This window comes from Phoenix dactylifera, chromosome 6, assembly GCF_051530095.1.
Source record: "Phoenix dactylifera cultivar Ajwa chromosome 6, Ajwa_hap1_PhDact_Kaust_v1.1, whole genome shotgun sequence".
NCBI classification, from domain to species: Eukaryota; Viridiplantae; Streptophyta; class Magnoliopsida; order Arecales; family Arecaceae; genus Phoenix; species Phoenix dactylifera.
Window position 1 is genome coordinate 19,334,978 of NC_143195.1, and position 23,360 is coordinate 19,358,337.

Here is a 23,360-nt window from a genome sequence, read left to right on the forward strand (position 1 = left end):
CGAGGTCGGGGTGGTGCCATCGGTCGAAGAGGAGTGCGGAGACGTAGCGGGAGCGGCGGAGATGGAGGTGGAGGTCGAGCGAATGGACAGAATCGGGTCATCCGACTGGAGGACGACGTCGGCGATGGCCGAGTCATTGAAGCCGCAAAGGCCGGGGGTAGGGTGGAGGCTTCCCACGCACTTCGGAGGGGTTAGTGATCGAGAGAGAGAGCCTGTGATTTATTTGTATTAGGAGGGGGGCAAAATAGCCTTCGACGACGTTTTAGAGAAAGCATATTTTAAAGTATGGTAAATACATATTTTAAAGTATGGTAAAAGCATCGGCATGTAAATGTCAGAATATCTAACTTTTTCTATAGTGCCGTAATCATAATATATTAAGGCATCTTCAAAAGTCTTTAAACATATGTTATACGAGAACTGATTATGTTTGGATCTTGCAGAGTTTGAATGAGATATATTGGTGCTGGAGCAAAGTGTTGGCCATTCTTGGATCTCTGTCCCAAGCATAAAAAGGGCAACTTGTTTGATTTTTCCTCCCCTTAGAATTTATAATGACCATAGTTGAAAAATATGCACTAAGGTATGTTGAGCATTTTTTCGGTTAGAATCACTAACACCAATTATAACTGTCCCATAAAACCTTTAGAGGGTAGTATGTCAAAATAAAATCTTTAAATTGGCCGTTCTCCACATCCGACCTTTTGAGACAATAGGAAATATTTTTTGCAATGAATTTTACGGAAATTGGCGGGACTTGGGGGAAGGGGGATATTTGTTTAAGGCGCCCATCACAGGATCACCATGCAGATTTATGGGATGCTCTTGCTATGGATGGCAGCCAATATTCAACGAGAGCTTAAAATGTTTGTTTGTAATTCAACCTTCAATATGGCAATAATTAGTATTATAGTATGTATATTTAATGAAGATATATAGGATAAGTTTTAAAGATGAGTGCCCAAGCATCAAGGTGCCCACCCTCAGTAGCTAGCAGAAAATATTTACCAAAAAACATGTCCACCTCACAGACTCCATAAATACTCCAACCACCTTCCTGGTGCTGCTTATCTTCCAAAGGTTTTAGGAAATCCGTTCCCATGCACCGGCTCCCAGCCTTGGCAACCAAGAAATGAGAAACCGAACAATAAAATTCTCGTTTCAAGTCTATGAAACAGGAATATGTATCATTTGATTATGTTATTGTGACAAAACAACAATTACCACTCAAGCAAAGTCAGGTAGAAGAAGATGCATTATGCAACAGAACACTAACAAGGTGCAAACCATGGCTGGGAAAGTTCCGATACTCCTCCCTTGCTACAAACAATGCCCAAAAAAAAGAATTGCAGTTTAAGGTGCTGATTAACAGTGTTAACATACATTGTCGAGAGTCAGAATAACACAAATGTAACACAAGCCAAATAGAATCCGAACCAAACTATGCACCAAGAAATTAAGTCAACTAGCAGATATAAAGCGCAATATTTCTGGTAACCATCAACAATTCTAGTAACCCGAAACAAGGTTAACAATAAAACATGACCCTCTTGACATTCTCCCTGAGGGCAGGTAGGGGCCTAACAGCAGCACTTGCTGGAGCCCTGGTACTGCGAGAAGCCGAGCCAGGAACACCACGGCCAGAAGCCGCACCGCTGGCCATTGACCCACCATCCGAGGTCTCTGGCTCCAGGTAAAACCGAGCACGGAATGCAGCCAGATGAGCATAATATGCAGGCGGCACTGCAATGCAAAGCATAAAACACCGCGGGCATTTTTAACCATTCATTTAAAAATTAACTAAAACCTAAGTTAAAGACAGTTACCAATTGATACTGAGCGTGTGCACCTCGCATAGCTGCAATTAAAATAAAGGCAATCTCAGCTATAATCATTAACCACACAGAATTTGAAAGTAAATGAACATAAAAAAGGTGAGCTCATTACGTGTAGCAAAGATTGTTAGTAAGAGACTGCAGTGCATCAGCAGTAAACTTGTTCTCGTCCCACAAGACATGGTAGTGAGCAGGACGGCTGGTGCCCTGTAAGATTGGTGTTGCATCAGTAATCAAGACAAGGTTCAAGTCTAAAAAGACGAGAAAAAAACTAAATAGTAAACAAAAAATTGGGAGATTATTACTTGAATGCCAGCATGACTGCACAAATAAAAATCAAATTCAGTTGGATGGCATATCCTGGAATCTACAACGGTGCCTGCAACCAAAAGCAAGGATATAATCAGATTTTAGTGAACTTGGGAAACAAAACTTCCTTTGAAAATAAAGAAAAACATTGGATGTAAAATTCCGTATCTAACCAGGAAATATATTTCCACTCCTATCAACCGAACGAGGATCAGCATGGTTATTAGCAAACAGCCGCGTATGATGACGCTTTTGAACCACCACAAAAGTTACCGGTGGCTGATAGTTGGACTCTAAGGAGGCACATGCCTGAAGTTTAAAAAGGTAACAGACATAAGAAAAAAATGCCTACATGAAATAAGCATCGATTTAAAAGCATCCTACTCTTGCTATACCTTACGAATAGCATCCAGCTCATACAACAATACTTGATAAAATTGGCCCTCACTGACACCATCCCTGCTAAAAACAAAAATGTTTTTCTGAAAAAAGAAAATTAAGAAAAAAAGCAGCAGCTTGAATGCTCTATATGAAAGAGTAGATGCCCTACAAGCCAATCACAATATGTATTGCGAAGGGTTTTCTTTTGATTTTCCAAATCATGTACATGACATTTAAATATGAATAAAAGCATTGTGTTTTATCATATGCTGTTGATTATATTTGTGATAAACTCCTTAGATTAGGGCAATGGTTTTGAGGCTATGATGAGATCATACTAGTGAGACCTAAAACCCTAAAATCCTAATCTTAAATATTCCGAGTCATTGGTACATTGAGTCGGGGATCAATGATTACCGGAAAGACTGGCACGTCTTATGTATGCTCGATGCAGAGGGTGATTGATCTCACAATCATTTGTGTGGAGACACTAATACAAAGATGTGGGTGCTCATTAGAAGAATGAGTTCACTGAATTGACCTATAAAGAGAAATCTTATGAAGTCTTACTTACATATCAAAAGATGATTCTCTTAGTGGGAGTTGTGCAACTGATCCTATGACCTGAGATCACCATGGTATCTTGTGCACATGAACCCATGTTTTGGTTTACACTCATTCATGACAATAAGTTGTGTACGAGGTCTTCTGGATATGGTGAATTGTGTACGAAGATTATGAGTAGGTCAACAAGGAATTAATCACTTCTAGTAAGAGAAGATAGCATCCTATTTATTCTAATCATATGATAATTCAGGAAGCCTTTGATCAAAGCAGAATGAAAATTAGAAAGAGTTTCTAATGTTTCATTATTTGAATTATCATTAAAAGATTGAGAAAAATATGAATATGAAATTGAGTTTGACATATATTTATACTCATATACATATTTGGGATGCAGTTTGATTAAAGGATTAAATTGCACGGTAACTTGCTACTGAAGGGTATTTTTGGTATTTCTACCAAATTTCATATTTTCCGGGTAGACATGACACGTTGCTAGACGTCAATCTTGTCTTATGGGTTTGATCGAATTAAAGAGTTTAATTCGAACACCAATTAGAAAGGATTCTAATTGTTAAGTTCGGGTTCGCACAGTTTGGACTTAAATCGATTCGAAGAGTTCTAATCAAGTTGGGTCAACTCACACTCACACCTATTGCTGGCTAAGTATGGAACCCAATGGGTCATACACAAGGGAACTCATTAAGGATCTAATTACATTAGACCATGTTTGCAGAATGAACATGCTAGCATGTGTTGCAAACTCTAGCTCCTAATTTGAATTAGATTCAAATTTAATTCTTGATTTGGATTGATCTAACTAAATTAGCATTTTTGGTTAGATCATATCCTATTTTGGGTTAGCCAAGAGTTGGCACCTAATTGGCTTGGTTTGAACCCAATTAGATTGGATTTGATGGCACCATAATTGGATAAGGATGAAAAATCTATATGGAAAAAGTAATCTTATCCATTTAAATTCCCTTAATTATTCTCATGCCTAAAATGCATAAGGCGCCATCAATATCAGCCATTGAATGAGGTTGGCGCCACATAAGATCTGATCGGCTCCCCATTTGATTTTCATTCGCTGATTTGAATTAAATCAAAAAAGGGAATGAGAGCATGGGCGTAACTTGGTGTGAGAGTTTCTTCCCTATTTTTTAGGGATGAAGGACATGTGTGATTGGTTAGCACTTCTTTCCTTTTTTGGCGTGAGGAAGGTTACAGATTGGATGGCGTGATAAAAGGTTGTGCGGATGAGAAGAGGATTCACGTATTAAATGAAGAGGCGCCTCTTGGGATAAGATAAGGATGAAGCGCTATATCTTAACTTCCAAGTTGATACGCCTCCCTCTCTTCCTTCCGTTCGGTGCCACATAAGGGATGGGATCTTGTGAAACGCCATATTGATATGGCTCTTCATAAGATCACGCCTCTTTTCCCTTATCACACCCCTTGATGAAGGGATGAATGGATGGGATGCATCTTTTGAAGATGCAACCCCACGCCATCTATAAAAGGAACTCCACGGTGGTCACTCAATGCATTCTAATCTCACCGCACTCCTTTTCTTTCTTTCTTAGATTAGTTCCCTTCTTTCCTACATTGCTTCTAGAGTGTCCTAAGCCACAAGACAAGGTGGTCTTTTTAGGACAAGAAGATTAGAAGTTAATTTAAAAGGTGGAAGAAAAATAGAAAGGAAATAAAGCAAGTCAATCAAATCCTTTGGAAGGATTAAACATCAAGAATCAAGTTCTTTTGGAGTTAGAATCTTAAAGCAAGTTCCCATGTGGATCACCATTGGAGGGCGGACACTTGGACGCCTCGTGAAAATTGTACACTTTGGATTAGCGTTTGAAGTATTCTACTAATTCTGCATTTATTTTATATCATTTGATTGTAATCATTAAGGTGATCTAGGCTTAAAAGGGTTTCATGCATAGGGACTTTATTAAGAAATTTTTAAAATCCCTAGCTTCCACTGCCCATTCTGATATGCCGGAACCCAACAGTGGTATCAGAGCCGTCCTTAATTGGTTCAATCAAATGATTATTAATTTACTATGAGATAGTAATGTCATATGCTTAGAGAAATGCTGAAATGTATGATTTATATATGATATGATATGTAATAAAATGTCATGATATAAAATTTTCCATATGAAGATATGTTGAAGCATGTTAATTAATTGCTTATGATTTATACATGCTATGAGATAGCCATGATGCATGATAGTTTATTTTAGACATGTTAAATATATATTACAATTAAAGAATGTGCTAGAGACTAGTAAGCCCTCAATAAAAATTATATTAAGTCATAGTGTTGAAGAAAAACTTTGGGCTAACCCATTCTAGAACAATTAATCTAATTGGTGTCTAAGGAAAGCACTAAAGGTGGTTCTCTAATTAGGACCTTACTCTCTGAGTAAGGGGAGCCTCCCACCTGCTTACCTGGCCAATTGTTTGATTGCCTATTATGGATAAGCTTAATATTGATATAACACTATTAATAGCCTTCCTTCATGCTTCGACATTATTATGTCAAGATCCATGCTAGTTTGTTGTGCTAACACAAGGCTTGCTATGGGGACTGATTTTATGTTGTCTTGGTGCATTAAGATGCTTATTGCATATTTTAATATATTGCTTTGTTGTGCAACCACAAGGGCAATATTATTCGAATATGACTATATGGAAATGAAGGGTTTGACTTAACTAAAACATTATTGTTTGTTGTGCTAACACAAGGCAATAAGTGTTTTAAGAGGACAAGATAAAGTTGAGAATTGCATGAGATGCAATTGAAAAGAGTTTCCTACCTTTGAACTCATAAGGGTTTGTTGTGTAACCACAAGGCCTTTTATGATGAATTAGGATCTCAACCCTACTAAGAAAAATTATATTTTCACGTTTATCATAGGAGAGGGCTATGATATTCGATAAAAATAGGAGACAAATTAGATTAAAGTCCTTATCTAGTTGCAAACATGTCATCATGATTGGTCTACTTATGCTAGTTTTGTTCTTGCATATGTAGAATTATTAAATGGCTTCTTCACTTTCACTAAGAGGCATCTTAGATGCCAACAAGTTGACCGGACCAAACTATGTGGACTGGTTGAGGAATTTAAAGATAGTACTCACTCAGGAGAAAATTTTCTATATACTTGAAACCCCTGATCTTGGAGATCTAGGGGATGATGCTACAGAAGAGGAGGTTGCCACACATAAGATGTGGAAAAATGACAGTGTGACTGTCAAATGTATCATACTTGCCTCTATGAGCAATGAATTACAGAGGCAACATGAAGGCATGGACACTCAATCCATACTTCTCAATTTAAAAGAGTTGTATGGAGAACAAAGCAGAACTGCTAGGTATGAGATATCTAAGCAGTTGTTCCGTGCTAGAATGAATGAAGGAACTCCAGTGCAAAACCATGTTCTTATGGTTATAGACTTGATCACCAGATTAAGTCAATTAGGTTTTGCTATGGATAGTGAGCTCAGTCAGGATTTGATCCTGCAATCACTGCCTGATTCATTCTCTCAGTTTGTTGTGAACTTTCACATGAACAAGCTGAACACCTCCCTCCCCGAGCTGTTAAATATGCTCAAAACAGCTGAAGGGCATATTAAAAAGGATAAAGGTCCACTCCTCCTTATAAATAGCACCTCTATAAGGAAATCGGGAAATAAGGGTTCTAAGAAACGATTGAACCCCAAGAGTAGCATCAAAAAGAAAAAAGGAAAGAAAAACTCCGGATCAAGTACCTATTTTCATTGCGGCAAAGCTGGCCACTGGAAAAGAAATTGCAAGAGTTTTTTTGCAAATATGAAGACCGATGCAAGAGTTGCATCGAAAGGTATGTTTATGTTACATGCCAACTTGTCATTAAGTTCTTCAAATTCAAATTCATGGGTATTGGATACTGGCTGTGGTTTTCACATTTGCAAATCTTTGCATGGACTACAGAAAATTAAAATTTTGAAAAAAGGTGACTTCGAGCTATATGGCGCTGGAGGAGAGTCCATCCAGGCTGAAGCTGTTGGAACCTACGACTTGAAGTTGCCTTCGGAAGAGCTCCTACAATTAGAAGATTGTTATTATATGCCCAAAATTATTAGAAATGTAATTTCCATTCCTTTATTGTTAAAGAAAGGCTTTGAATTTAATGGAAAGGGCAATGGTTGCTCTATTTATTTTTCTAATAAGCATCTTTGCAATGGCATTATGGAAAATGGTCTTTTTGTTTTATTACTTAATGACAATGTCTTTCATATTAATAAAAGCAATAAAAGAAAGAGAGAGAAAGTGAATAATACCCTCCTTTGGTATTGCCGACTTGGTCACATAAGTGAATCAAGAATCAACAAGTTATACAAAGAAGAGTTCTTTCATCCTTATGATTATGAATCATTAGGAACTTGTGAATCTTGTCTTATGGGAAAAATGACCAAGTCCCCATTCACTGGACATTGAGAAAGGGCAAGTGAGTTATTAGGACTTATACATACAGATGTATGTGGTCCTATGACAACTCCAGCTAAAGGTGAATACTTACTTCATCACATTCACTGATGATTTATCAAGGTTCGGATTTGTGTATCTTATGAAACATAAATTCGAAGCCTTTGATAAGTTTAAAGAGTATCAAAGTATGGTTGAAAAACAAACCGGAAAGTGTATTAAAATCCTTCGATTTGATCGAGGAGGTGAATACCTTTCTAGTGAGTTTTTAAATCACCTTAAAGAAAAGGGCATTCTCTCTGAATGGACACCTTCGTATACGCCACAATTAAATGGTATAGCTGAACGGAGGAATCGTACTCTATTAGATATGGTAAGGTCCATAATGTGCTTTACAGATCTTCCTATTTTCTTCTGGGGTTATGCCTTAGAAACTGCCACATATGTGCTAAACAGGATACCTTCAAAATCTGTATCTAGTACTCCATATGAGATATGGAGAGGTAGGAAGCCCAATCTTAAATATTTTAAAATATGGGGCTGCCAAGCATATGTCAAAAGAAATTTTGGACATAAGCTAAGTGCTAGATCAGATAAATGTACATTTGTAGGTTATTCCAAAGAAAGTATTGGATATCTCTTCTATCACCCTACTGAACAAAAGATATTTGTTAGTAAGCATGCCACTTTCTTAGAAAAAGAGTTTATCATAGAAAAGGGCAGTGAAAGAAGAATTGAACTTAATGAAGTTCAAAACCTACAAATAGAAACACAAGAAATTCTTCAACCATATGTACCCATTGATGAAGTACAACCACAACACACATCTCCTCTCCAAAGGTCAAATAGAGTGCGAAATGCACCTAAGAGGTATGGGTTTATCATTGAGAATGATGAAGCCTACATCGTTGAAAATGATGATCCTCTAACCTATTCAGAAGCTATCATGAGTAATGACTCTAACAAATGATTAGAAGCTATGAAATCCGAAATAGACTCTATGTATACCAACCAAGTATAGACTTTGGTTGATGCACCAGAAGATGTAAACCCTATAGGTTGCAAATGGGTCTATAAGAAGAAAATTGGAGCAGATGGCCAAGTAGAAACCTACAAGGCTAGATTGGTGGCAAAAGGTTTCAGGCAAAAGCAAGGATTTGACTATGATGAAACTTTTTCACCAGTTGCCATGCTTAAATCTATTCGGATTTTGTTTGTAATAGCTGCATACTATGATTATGAAATCTGGCAGATGGATGTCAAAACCGCCTTCCTTAATGGTTATCTTGAGGAAGAGGTTTACATGACACAGCCAGAAGGATTTATCTCAAGTGGGAGAGCAAATCAAGTATGCAAGCTTAAGAGATCCATTTATGGATTAAAGCAAGCATCGAGGAGTTGGAACATCCGTTTTGATACAACAGTCAAAGTTTGGTTTTATCAAAAATGTGGATGAACCATATGTGTACAAGAAGACTAGTGGGAGTGCCATTGTCTTCTTAATATTGTATATAGATGACATACTGATCATTGGAAATGATATTCCAATGTTACAATCGGTCAAGACTTGGCTATCAAAAAGCTTTTCCATGAAAGACTTGGGAGAAGCATCCTATATACTTGGTATAAAGATCTAAGGATAGATCTAAAAGGATGCTAGGCTTGTCCCAGTCTAGGTACATAGATCATATGCTGAAAAGATTCAGCACGGAAGGAAGTAAAAGATGTTACTTACCTATGAGTCATGGCATACGTCTCTCTAAGAAAATGTCTCCTAAGACATCTGAAGAGAGAAATAGAATGAATTCTATTCCCTATGCTTCGGCAGTAGGATCGATTATGCATGCAATGCTATGTACTAGGCCTGATGTTGCTTATAAGCAGATTCCAGGCTGATCCAGGAGAGGATCATTGGACAGCTGTAAAAGAGTAGATGCCCTATAAGCCAATCACAATATGTATTGCGAAGGGTTTTCTTTTGATTTTCCAAATCATGTACATGACATTTAAATATGAATAAAGACATTGTGTTTTATCATATGCTGTTAATTATATTTGTGATAAACTCCTTAGATTAGGGCAATGGTTTTGAGGCTATAATGAGATCATACTAGTGAGACCTAAAATCCTAAAATTCTAATCTTAAATATTTCCAGTCATTGGTACATTGAGTCGGGGATCAATGATTACCGGAAAGACTGGCACGTCTTATGTATGCTCGATGCAGAGGGTGATTGATCTCACAATCATTTGTGTGGAGACACTAATACAAAGATATGGGTGCTCATTAGAAAAATGAGTTCACTGAATTGACCTATAAAGAGAAATCTAATGAAGTCTTACTTACATGTCAAAAGATGATTCTCTTAGTGGGAGTTGTGCAACTGATCCTATGACCTGAGATCACCATGGTATCTTGTGCACATGAACCCATGTTTTGGTTTACACTCATTCATGACAATAAGTTGTGTACGACGTCTCCTGGATATGGTGAATTGTGTACGAAGATTATGAGTAGGTCAACAAGGAATTAATCACTTCTAGTAAAAGAAGATAGCATCCTATTTATTCTAATCATATGATAATTCATGAAGCCTTTGATCAAAGCAGAATGAAAATTAGAAAGAGTTTCTAATGTTTCATTATTTGAATTATCATTAAAAGATTGAGAAAAATATGAATATGAAATTGAGTTTGACATATATTCATACTCATATACATATTTGGGATGCAGTTTGATTAAAGAATTAAATTGCACGGTAACTTGCCACTGAAGGGTATTTTTGGTATTTCTACCAAATTCCATATTTTTCGGGTAGACATGACACGTTGTCAGACGTCAATCTTGTCTTATGGGTTTGATCGAATTAAAGAGTTTAATTCGATCACCAATTAGAAAGGATTCTAATTGTTAAGTTCGGGTTCGCACAGTTTGGACTTAAATCGATTCGAAGAGTTCTAATCAAGTTGGGTCAACTCACACTCACACCTATTGCTGGCTAAGTATGGAACCCAATGGGTCATACACAAGGGAACTCATTAAGGATCTAATTACATTAGACCATGTTTGCAGAATGAACATGCTAGCACGTGTTGCAAACTCTAGCTCCTAATTTGAATTAGATTCAAATTTAATTCTTGATTTGGATTGATCTAACTAAATTAGCATTTTTGGTTAGATCATATCCTATTTTGGGTTAGCCAAGAGTTGGTACCTAATTGGCTTGGTTTGAACCCAATTAGATTGGATTTGATGGCACCATAATTGGATAAGGATGAAAAATCTCTATGGAAAAAGTAATCTTATCCATTTAAATTCCCTTAATTATTCTCATGCCTAAAATGCATAAGGCGCCATCAATATCAGCCATTGAATGAGGTTGGCGCCACATAAGATCTGATCGGCTCCCCATTTGATTTTCATTCGCTGATTTGAATTAAATCAAAAAAGGAATGAGAGCATGGGCGTAACTTGGTGTGAGCGTTTTTTTCCTATTTTTTAGGGATGAAGGACATGTGTGATTGGTTAGCACTTCTTTCCTTTTTTGGCATGAGGAAGGTTACAGATTGGATGGCGTGATAAAAGGTTGTGCGGATGAGAAGAGGATTCACGTATTAAATGAAGAGGCGCCTCTTGGGATAAGATAAGGATGAAGCGCCATATCTTAACTTCCAAGTTGATACGCCTCCCTCTCTTCCTTCCGTTCGGTGCCACATAAGGGAGGGGATCTTGTGAAACGCCATATTGATATGGCTCTTCATAAGATCACGCCTCTTTTCCCTTATCACACCCCTTGATGAAGGGATGAATGGATGGGATGCATCTTTTGAAGATGCAACCCCACGCCATCTATAAAAGGAACTCCACGGTGGTCATTCAATGCATTCTAATCCCACCGCACTCCTTTTCTTTCTTTCTTAGATTAGTTCCCTTCTTTCCTACATTGCTTCTAGAGCGTCCTAAGCCAAGACAAGGTGGTCTTTTTAGGACAAGAAGATTAGAAGTTAATTTAGAAGGTGGAAGAAAAGTAGAAAGGAAATAAAGCAAGTCAATCAAATCCTTTGGAAGGATTAAACATCAAGAATCAAGTTCTTTTGGAGTTAGAATCTTAAAGCAAGTTCCCGTGTGGATCACCATTGGAGGGCGGACACTTGGACGCCTTGTGGAGATTGTACACTTTGGATTAGCGTTTGAGGTATTCTACTAATTCTGCATTCATTTTATATCATTTGATTGTAATCATTAAAGTGATCTAGGCTTAAAAGGGTTTCATGCATAGGGACTTTATTAAGAAATTTTTAAAATTCCTAGCTTCCGCTGCCTATTCTGATATGCCGGAACCCAACACTATATAGGAGGGAAACAGTACCTGTAAAATATAATTCGCTGGGGTTTTTGCCCTGTTGCTTTCTTGAAAGATATGAGAAGCTCCCTACAAAATTAAGCACCACCATGTAGAAGTTTCTTAATTTGAACAAAAAGTAAAATGCAAATGTGAAATCCATTACCATACGCACATGCCAAAGGTTAATAATAGATAAACATACCTAATCATGCCACCTGCAACAGTTCCACGCTGGGGATCTTGCCAAACTTTATACAGATCCTGGATCAGCTCTTGTCGATGGGCTTGTGCGCTAACCAACCCTGCATATTTTGTTATTTCTGGCCAATCTTGTGAAGCAACAACCTGCAGCAAGTCCCCTGAGAACACTATCCTATTTTATTTTTTCCAAACAAAACTATTTCCATCAGAACATTAGGTCTTACAGCTGCAATGGAAGGGCTAGAGTCCTCCCCAGGATGTGGGTGTGTCACGTCAGCACCAAATATAATTGTTGGTCTGTCACTGACTAGAGGTATTCTCCTTGTCAGGGCATCCATAAGCACTGTGTTCCTTCCACCAACCTGTGCATCACAAGATGCTGGTCACCATAAGGTTGTTAATAAAAGGGAAGAAATTAAAAATGTAAAAGCAAAGATACCTTCACATTAATTTTAAGAGCAACATTTGCAAGATACTGTTTATTCATCCTAAAAACATGCTTGGTCAAACAGCACTGGGAGACTAAGCCCAGATCCGTCTCACAAATTCTTTTCAGATCACCTTTCATAAAAATTTAAGAAAAAGCAAGGTCTCAATTGCTGAACAAGAACAATAGATAGGGAAGTTGAAAAGACAAAGGTATGAACTGCGAATTAAAGTAATACCATATAAAGAACCATTATTGTCAGGCAGTATTACAATAAGCAAGTCAAGTTCTTTGCCCTGGGGTGTAAGTATGCTCGTGGCATCCTGAAAACGTGCTTTTAGAGCTCTTTCCACCTGTTCAGGTCGAGCACCTAATGGAGGTAGCACAGGTTGTAGAGCAAATTCCTGCACAAGATTTAAATAACAAAAATAGATAAAATAACAGACACAATAGAGGTGCCCTTGGCAATAACCAGATTATCACATTCTTAACAAAAATTTTAAAACACACCATTCCAGATACTTGGCACATCACAGCTAATTGTTGACAGAAATCCCTGGCAGCATTATCATGCACGGCCCGCGAAAAATTGATACATGTCCAGTTACTGACCCTCCCGCCGTTGATCATTTTCTTCAATCATAAAAAGGATATGCTAAAACAAAATAGTCCAAAATGCAAGAAAACAAATTGCACAAGCACTACAAACAATAAGCTGTCTTCTATAATAGAAAAAATAAGTAGAACAGGCATGAAGTTAAATAAAAGCAACAAGAAATTATAGGTCTTGAAGTGATGCTAGAACTAACCCTGATACAGTAGATGAGGGTGTACTTAATGGAAAGTTGAGAAAAATCAGTCTAGAGGTGCAAAGCCAATAGAAAAAGGTAAAAGCAATAGAAATGCTGCTCAAAAATTCCTTGATACCAAAGTGAGTAGAAGCAAAAGTTAAGTAGAAAAATGTAAACTTAATTTCACAACCATAAGAAATAAAAGGAATCAAATAGGAACTAGAAATGTCCCTGATGCAGACAACAAAGCATTCCAAAAGAAAGCACTGAGAAAGCGTAAGACCTACTGCTTTCAAGTTTTCAACAACCGATGAAAGGACAACTTTAATAAGAATCGGCCACAAAAAGGAAGGCATGTCGCTGATACCAGATAAGCTAAAACCAGAGGACAATAAAAGGTGGCTCAAACAAGACATACAAAATCTTTTTCAAATAGAAGTCAATAGCTGTGAACACAACAACCAACAGAATATCATTGGAAGAAAATAAATAAATTTATATGATGAAACAGAACAAAACAAATTCAGTTCCTAATCAGTCAAAACTTATCCACAAGATAAATTGAGTCGTTATAGGATTAGGCAATTATCCAAGTATGAAGGTAATAAATAATAAATAAAAGTTAGAATGCATAAGTTTACACCAAGTATCAGCTAGCAATCTAATGAGTCACAATACAAGCTATGGGAATATTTTGTATTAATTCATAATAAAACCCAGTAAACCTGGTACAATTTGCACTAAATTAACTTCGCAATTAATAAAATGAAGTTTCTCAAATAAGGGATAGAAACCAGAAGAAAGGGTTTGACTGAACCCATCCAGTAGGTACCAGACATACCACCAAACAATAACAGAAATGCAAAATTTTCCATCTGATGTTGAAGAAAAATAATTAGAACAGCAGGTAGCATATCCAATGATACAGTCAATAATAATAACACAGCGATATGGGGAGGGAAAAAATTCAGTCCCATCATTCTTATGAAGAACTATATTCTCTATATGATTCTTTATAATTCTTTGATATATTAATATGATGGAAATTAAACAACTATTGAAGTTGATCACAATGGGAAAAGAAAAAAAAAATGGAGTACTAGGCAATAGAAAACTTAAATTACATTTCATATTGCATGTTAAAGAAAGAAAGTTTTCTAATATTGTATGCTAAAGATATGAAAAAACAAAAGAGAATAAAGTGATAAATTTTAAGAGTATTAAATTTGAGCCTAAACCATGTTAATAAAGAATCTGGTATTAAAAATCACAATATGCAATGTAGATCCACACTAACTGAACCCAAGAAGAACACAAACTGATCTTCCAGTCGAGACAGTAAGAGGTAATACCTTATTCATCATATTCCATTGACCAACTCTTGGCAAGCAATCCTTCTCTCTACCAGTATCATGGTATTTTAACTATGAAATCAAGAGAGAAAAAAATTAATCATAACATATGCCAAAAAAAAACTTGAAAGGATGATGATATCATACAAGAGGAAGATCTCAAGAAAGATCCATTTCTTGTTCTACATACCCATGGTGGAGGTAGAATCCGTGCTTCAACTGAAGCAAGTCTCTCATCGATTCTGATACCAAATTCTTGTGCATAAGGGTCATCATGGTATGCATTCTGTTCAACAGTCTGAACAAAAAACAACAGACCTTCAAATCAATCAAGAGATTCATGTCCTGAATAGCTCTAAATGCTAAAATAAAAGGTCCAAGATCTTACACAGTGGAGATAGAATAAGCGGTGCTGTAACACAAATCTTAGAATAAATTTACATAGCTGAATGTACCCTTTGGATTGCTCTGATAAATAGCAACCCTTACATTATGCACAGGCTGCTAGTCAACAGAGCCATGAGATTGCTAGACATTAGCCACTACTAGTCTGTAAAAACTTTGTGATTGAATTAGAACAATGGGCACACCAGACATGACCATGAAAAGGTAGCTTCTTTTAACTTAAATGAAGAACATCATATCGCATCATCATCCCTCTCCACCGAGACTCCATCTGAGTCCACAGGAATTTTATGGAGCTGCACCCCAGTCGGAAGCTTAAACTGTGCAACCAAATCAAATGACATTAACCTTTTCCCAGAAAGATAAAAATGGGGGGTTTGTTTCTGATGAATTTGGACCGCTATTGGATATCCCCACTTATCGACTTTTTGATCATATCTGCCCCATAACTGGTTTGTCATAACTAGTGTAGACAATAAATATATGAAAAGAAATTGATGCCCAAACAACAACATCAGACTTAGATCAGACAAGCTTCCTAATTATTCAGCCACGTCACACTATAGTGGAGCTACTACATTGTAGTTTAATGAATCATTCAGAAGCTAACCTAATTTGTCATCCAACACATAAATAAAGAAGTCTCTGAAATTTAGGCATGCAAAACCAGACTACCCATAAAGAGAAGCCTCTAAATACATTATTTAACAAGGAGATGGGGCGGTGCTTCTTTTATCCTTCGGGTAGGAAGAGGGCTGTGCGATGCACAGAAAAATATGCATAGCACATGCCTGATAGTAGTGTATGTGCGTGTTTGTGTCCACATACATATGAATACATATACATATACATGTATAAGAGAGAGAGAGAATCAGATGATTTTATTTCACTGTGGGAAATGCATAAATAATATTATGCAAAGGATCATTTAGGAAAAGAAAATGCACCACCTGTATAATATCACGTTCTCTCTGATCAGGCCGCTGGCAGGTGACCCTAAGAAGAGCGGTTATTTGTTTCTCATTCAGCCTCTTGGAGTACCTTTGTCCTTCCACAATTTTGCAAACCTAGAACCATTTTCTAGAAAGGCTAACATTTCCATTCACAGTTTGACAATTATCGATAATTTTGGAACATGCACTTCAATGAAGAAACAAGAGAGAATTACATGCATCATATTGTCATAAAATAAAAATACAATATCAAAACATTGAGGCACATCCTGACCTCCATTGGCAGATAGTTTGGCCTCTGCTGATTACCAACTTGCAAGCAAGGCCATGTAGTATGTTGAATATTAAATCCATAGGTTTCTTGGAAATATTGAACAACAGATTTCATTGTACCTCGATCATCAACTGGGAACCTATTAACATATGGAGAAAATTAGAACAAAGGCACCATGAAATAAAATGTCATGTCAGTAGTCCATACTAAGGTAAAATGGGAATGGATGAAATGATATAATCTACCAGAGACCAATAATGCAGGAGATCTGAAAAAGCTAACTGAAAAAAGAAATAAGAAAAACCTCATACATCAGCTCTCTTGCAGCCTGTGATGTTAAACCACCTATACGGTACTTTCTGCGCATGTTGCCACGGTGTGTAACTTCTACTTTCACACCTCTCAGAGCCTTCTTGATCTGCAAAAAGACCCAGAGGAATGAAGACAGGAAAAGATGTTGAAATTACAATAACAGATTATCATATCAAGTACAGCATTCTTGAGTTACAATAAAAAAATATTAATTTATATTCGTTGAGCCCAAAAGTGTGATATATAAAGTAGTACGAAAGAATCAGTCAGAGAGAGATGAAAAATGTGCACACCTTTGTGAACTTGAGAATAGAAAACCCTAGGTTCAATCATTTTTAAAAAAATAAAGAAAGACGATCAGTTCACATTTTTGGCCGATTTGAAAGGCAATATACCACCAAAATTTTGCAATATATTATTGATGTTCTCTTTTGTTGGTAGGTCCTATTGACTTTTTTCAACACATTTTCTGTAATCATAAAGGTACTGAAATGTTTTAATGAGGCAAAGAAAATTATAGAATAATGGCAGACCTTCACACGATCAGCATCAGACAGTGGTCTAGCAGAGACATCTCTGTTCAGAAGCTGAGCTACAAAGTCAATTACAGGAAGTGGCTCGATGAAAGCAGTGGAAGACATATCTGCAAACACAGGGCAAACAAATTTTAGCAGCACATACCATAATGTACCAGAAGAGACAACATGTGAAAAGCACAATATACTATATATAGCACTATTTTTTTCTGAGAGTAGCAACAGTTTATCGATCTGTCCTTTTCGCTATATATCAATGGCAACTATCAGCAACTGGTGGAACAATTAAAAGCAAGATTTAAATTTTCAATTTCTTATGCCTAACGACACAATATATTTGCATTTATGGATAAAGTTTGTCAAGGTTTGTTTGGAAACTCTCCACGATGTCTGCCTACAAGGATCACCCGTGGCATGCACTCACTGAACTTATTCAGAGCAGCAACTTTCAGCTTTTTTTCTGAGATACCAAACTCTCATTTCTATGACATTCATGCTTCATGATCTTTTATTGTTTTTTTTTCTTTGCCAAGCTGATTTCGGAAACCCAAAGAATTAAGAGACCGAAAAAAAAACAAAGATGTCTGTCTCACCAATATTTAATGACAATCCCATTTGCGTTGGGCGAATACTCTGATAGAAACCACGCCAGCTTTCCAATCCCTCACCAAGTGGGTGCCGTCTCCCAAGATCAGGTGAATAAAATGACCGACCAACAGGTACATATCTGCAAGCCATCAGAATGCATTAACATCATTACTGTAGGTAAAAAGGGAAAATCAAACAGCAGGAAGGGTTTATAGAAACAATGATTACCTGGCAGTAGGCAACTCACGAAGCACAATATCAAGAACCTGTAGCGCATCTTGGGGTGCATCGGCCTGCCTCCCAGATAAAAACAATTCTAGATGATGAAGATCAGCACGAGCAGCAAATTTTATTACGACCTTGAACAACCTCTCTCGTCTACATTAATTAACACCCATCAGTTATCATTAAGGTTCCATTGGATAACAAAAGTAGTAATTCAAATTGATCACGCATTTTGTAAAAATAAATAATAATTATAAAAAAAACATGAATCCTCTAGAAAATACCTCTGGCCACCTGGACCATCTTCCTCATCATAAAGATTAATTTCAAAATTCCTGGAGGTGAATGGAAGCGGCCCAGCAGTATAGAGGCTCTTCCTCCCATCATAAGCTGGTAAGCGACCACCTAAATGAGACTCCCTGTGTAGCCTGACAAGCTCCCCCATAACAGCACGATTCACGCCACGAGATGTTACCTCAGGTGTAATTGAAACCTGAAGTACAACAAGCAGCATCAACAATCAGCATACTGTTGTTGTAAACAGAATTAACGCAGATGAGAACCATGCATGTTTGATTTTAGAAAAAAGAAAATTATGTAGTGATTAACTTGATATTAGGAGGAAAGAAGACATACATCATACTGATGAAGGTCTTTATCTGGCAGCTCAGCAAAGAAATGATTTGCCTTCACGACACATTTGACACCAAAGCTACCTTTTCCAGGACGCAATGGAAACCTCATTGATTTGCTTGATGAAGCTGCCGGTTGAATTGCTTGGCTACTAGATGCTTGACCCTGAACAGCAAGATGTTCGAACTGTTGAGCCACCTGGGCAGCAGAAACATCCAAGAGCTGTGATGAGGAGCTGGCTTCTGGCAGGGATGGTTCAGTGGCTTGATATGGAACCTCGGTTGCTTGGTGCAGCTCGGGTAGTGCTGGCCTTGAGGCACCAGCAGCAAGGGCACCCCCATGTCCACTTGTCATGCTACCACCACCTCTGTGTCCACCAAAATGTTGCTGTGGAGCTCTTGTTTGGGGCCCACCACGGCCCTGGTACTCAGCAGGTGGGCCAGCCTGATGGCGAGCCACTCCTCCCTGATGTTGCGGTCTGGAGCCGTGACTCTGGTAAAATCCACTGCCACGGCCTCCTTGTTGAGACTGCTGCGGGTTGGCTAGACCCTGGCCACGTCCTCCTCCCCCACCTCCGTGTTGCTGTGGCATTGAAGCCCTCTCAACTGGATGCTGCGACCCACCTCGCCCAGCACTGCCACTTGGCTCCTGAGACTCAGATTTATCTGCAGCCCCAGAAGTTTCTGTTCTTCTCTTCCTCACCATGACTATAGCTGCAAAAGAATAAGAAGTGATAAAAAAGAATATGAAAAGAAAAGGCAAAGGAAAAAAAGGCTATCATTCTCCTGCAATATTATGGAAATAATAAATAATATATCAAAATAAAATAAAAGAATAAAAGATTATCTCTTATGAAAGCTTTCTCAATCATGGTAGACAAGTGGAAGAATCAACTAAAAGAAACTCAAGATGTTAATTGCAACTGATTTGTTCCCTTAAAGGAGGCAACTAAGAGGTTATAAATTAGGCAAATTTGTTTACATGGCAAGGTTATATAGTAAACAGTTCAACATATACATTGTGAAGAATGTGGCGAGACCATATTGTGAAAAGTATGGGCTAGCCAACTAATACGCAGTGCGGATCCAATAATTCTAAATAATTAATGCATAAAAAACTGTAGTGTATATATAGCATACAGAGTATAGGATAAGATCAGTAATGGTTCACATCTGAAATACTAACATTCTTAACAAAAAGCTTTTTTTAATAATCTTAGACATATTTATCAACAAAGAAAATAAGTTTATAAATCCTTTTCTTGATCGTAATCACCATGCCTCACCTATCTATGCGGGTAAGCTAAATGGGAAGAGGTACATTCTATCAAAGGTTTGAGTGCATTTTGCAAATGGCTGTCAACCTGATGTCAACCTTCTAAATTTGTTGCAAAAGCAACTTATGCAGGAGAGGGTCTGCTGTGAAACCTGGCCTGTTGGCAGGTAAGAAGCCCTTCATTGTTGACTAAGCAGTTTAAACTAGAACAACAGAAAAGCGTTCATACAATGTTCCCAAAACTTGAACAAGTGTAAAGGACAATGGTATGCATAATTTCATAAGTGAAATTGCACTAATCTCCTTAACAATGAAAGGTCATGCTTTATGGAAAGAAAGAAGACGCCATGCTTCCTGGATTTAAGTTTTAAACCCAAGAATGCAGACCATATTTACATTAAACAGAGAATATCTTCCTGAGAAGGTACTCATGCAAACTATGCACACATAACTGGGATCAGTTGATTGCTACTGGTAAATGTTAAAATTATAATGCAGAAACTCGAAGTAACTATAGAAACAACATGTGACAACAACACAAAACAAGAAACAGAGAACCCATAATGTTCAAAATATAGATACACTAAATAATTGAGTATGAAATCATAAAAGGAAACTTAAAAATTTTCATCAACATTAGGGTGGATAACTGAGCAATACTTTGTATGCTTCATAAACATGTACATGCAAGTTAAAAGCACCTAGCCTTGCACCACTCATCATCTGGCATTATCCTTGGGCATAGCTAAGTCGCATATGGGACCTATAGCATGCATGTCACTGGTAAATGACATGAATAGTAGTTTTTGCCTTCAGTAGGTACATGAAAGCACGGTAAGACAAACAGTGAAGTGCAATCTTCATTAAATTAAAGACGGGGGAAAGAAGTAGCAAGGAGAAGCTGACAATTTGGCATTATATCACACAACAAACACTGAATTCAGAATCCCTGAGGACATAAACAACACTATTTGCACAAAATTAAACATCATTAACTCTAAAGCATAAAAAATGTAAATTATCTGATGGGAATATTCAAAAAACCCAATAATTGAAAGCAGACTGAGAAACAAAGATAACCAAAAGCAAAATTTAGCAAGCGAATGTCCAGCAGACTAGAAAATGCCCACTCCATGGGAAGCACAGCCATGGAATGATAGCTCTATGTACTAAAGTGAAACCAACATGCACAAAATCTAATATAATAAATAAATAAAGTTGCATCAATTTCAAAGTACATCAAAAACTAAGGGTACAGGAAAGGAACCAACAATGACTAAATCAAACAACACAGCTTTACAATATTTCAGTAAACTCAGCAACAGTAATGAATACACCTAACAAGAATTTTAAAGAGTGAACACAGAGATATACATGCATGCATGCTCAATGATGATACAAGTGAAAATACACAAACACATACACATATTATATATGTGCATATATATATATATATATATATATATATATATATATATATATATATATATGAGTTCTATGAATTGCTAATAGATAATACAAAAAACAAAAGGCAAAGATTAAATTTTAAAGTAAACGAAACCATATATCCTCCAATTTCTAGATGAATTACCATAAAAGCATCTTTGACTACACCTATAAATCTTAAGATCCATTAAATAAACAAAAAATACATAAAGATATCTTAATGGAAAACAAGCATGGTTTCTAATCCCAGGATAGGACTCCATAATTAATGAAATAAAAAGAAGTTGTAATCTTAGGGCCCGTTTGGCATCGTTTTTATTTCTTCTTCTTATTTTTTAAAAACAAAATTACAGAAATCAAGACAAAAAACATGTTTAGTATTGCTGTTTTTATTTTTTATTTTTTAAAAGTCAGTTCATTATTTCTAGAAAAATGAAAGAAAGTAATCATTGTGTTCAATATTTTCAAAAACAAAAAATCTCATGATTTTATTACCACCTCCATCACCGTTGGTGCTACTACCGTTCTCGCTGCTGCTGCCACCCTCATTGTCACCGCTGCCACCACTATCATCGCTACTTTCTCCACATCATTAGTGCCTCCACAACCACTACTGCTGCCATAACTATCACTACCATCACTACCTTCAACACACCATCACCACCACTGTCGTCTTTGCCACATCATTGGTGCCTGCCACAATCATTATCGTTGTCGCTGCCACCGCAACCAATGCCATCATGATCACCATCTCCATTATACCAGCATCATACCTGCTACCAATACCATCACCATCTCCAATACTTCCACTGCAACTACCACCGTGCCCATCACCATCAATATGCTAATTTTTAAAAAATAATCATGTGTGTATTTTTACAAACTAGAAAAAGAAAAAGAAAAAAAATATTTCTAAAAATAGAAAAATGAAAGTAATACCAAACAACACTTAATTGTTTTAATTCCATTTAAAAATTGTTTAAAAAATTTGCCAGTAAGCTAACTTTGCATAGAAATGCTGAGCATAACATTTGATGCAAGAAAGAGTGCCAAAAATTCTGTGATGCAAATATCATGAGTGCATAATTTGGGTCAACTCAATACTAGCAACATAAATGCATTTCAAATATGGACACATATAGGAAATAGCATGGCTACATCAAATATCTAATTATCACATAATACTAACAAAAACCTCCCCATTATAACTCCAGGGGTGGATATATCACAAATCCATGCACGCAATCATAGCAAATCGTAGTATGTCTCCATCCAAAAGTATCAAAATCAACCCTCAGTTCACGAAAACTCAGAAATCAAGGCATAAAACAGCATCAAATAAGTAATACAATAAACTGACTTTATATTGTAGAACATGAACCCTAGCATATGTTCCAAAGTTGGTAATCATGAAATCTATGTTGAAAATTTATTTTGCCTAAAAATTGCTATATCTTTATATATAGAAGTATTATAAAAAAATAATCTACTAGAATAAAATCAGAAGATTGAAAAAAGCTTGCCTAAATCGAGACGTGTGATATACACTAACCTAAGAGTGTAATTCGCCCCCTACGTGCAGATTTATGGCAATCTCGTCCCCAAGATACAACGACCTGGCTTAGCCCGATCCTTCCCTAACGAGCACGATCGCCTAAAGAATTAACCTGACCGACTACTTCAGATGCCCAAAAAAGAAAAAAATAGAAAGCAAAAAGTTAAAGAGTAAAAGAACTCTGTTTGTGGAAGAAACTCTCAGAAGACAAAATACTAGTGAGAAAGAGAGATTGGATTGTTTCTTAGATTAATTCTGAAGGAATCTATTTAAAGACTATCCGAAGACCGAAGAGACGTGATGATTCCAAAGATATGTAATATTTCGAAAACACCATATCTTTTCAAAAACCAACGTTCTCTTTCGAAAAATCACAACTCTTCTGAAAGAAGAGTTTCACAAAAGAATTATTTAAAGCATTTAAAACAACTAAAGATTACAGGATAAAAAAAAATATTTTTTAATTAAAACTCCA

At 36.8% G+C, this 23,360-nt stretch overlaps 1 protein-coding gene across 4 annotated transcripts in view; it reads right to left on the reverse strand.

Annotated features, from left to right (window-relative positions):
* Positions 1–1,346: 1,346 nt before the first annotated feature.
* The window catches only part of LOC103697226 (protein argonaute 1A-like), a 102,560-nt gene continuing 80,546 nt past the window's right edge, over positions 1,347–23,360 (reverse strand). For 2 of the 4 annotated variants that reach the window (XM_089923882.1, XM_089923883.1), the window contains 22 exons: positions 18,613–19,322; positions 18,261–18,469; positions 17,980–18,129; positions 17,757–17,890; positions 17,161–17,270; positions 16,627–16,733; positions 16,316–16,454; positions 16,039–16,155; positions 14,874–14,981; positions 14,684–14,755; positions 13,051–13,173; positions 12,779–12,944; positions 12,553–12,674; positions 12,338–12,475; positions 12,115–12,257; positions 11,937–11,999; positions 2,540–2,603; positions 2,318–2,453; positions 2,141–2,214; positions 1,948–2,042; positions 1,827–1,858; positions 1,347–1,743 (listed from right to left, as the gene is read on the reverse strand). In XM_089923882.1, the coding sequence (XP_089780008.1) occupies positions 1,529–1,743; positions 1,827–1,858; positions 1,948–2,042; positions 2,141–2,214; positions 2,318–2,453; positions 2,540–2,603; positions 11,937–11,999; positions 12,115–12,257; positions 12,338–12,475; positions 12,553–12,674; positions 12,779–12,944; positions 13,051–13,173; positions 14,684–14,755; positions 14,874–14,981; positions 16,039–16,155; positions 16,316–16,454; positions 16,627–16,733; positions 17,161–17,270; positions 17,757–17,890; positions 17,980–18,129; positions 18,261–18,469; positions 18,613–19,322 (3,227 nt within the window). In that variant the 3' untranslated portion in view covers positions 1,347–1,528. Of the gene's footprint in view, positions 1,744–1,826; positions 1,859–1,947; positions 2,043–2,140; positions 2,215–2,317; positions 2,454–2,539; positions 2,604–11,936; positions 12,000–12,114; positions 12,258–12,337; positions 12,476–12,552; positions 12,675–12,778; positions 12,945–13,050; positions 13,174–14,683; positions 14,756–14,873; positions 14,982–16,038; positions 16,156–16,315; positions 16,455–16,626; positions 16,734–17,160; positions 17,271–17,756; positions 17,891–17,979; positions 18,130–18,260; positions 18,470–18,612; positions 19,323–21,825; positions 22,140–22,882; positions 22,985–23,360 lie in introns of all 4 variants that reach the window. The other 2 variants (XM_088723267.2, XM_088723266.2) reach the window with 2 other exon arrangements.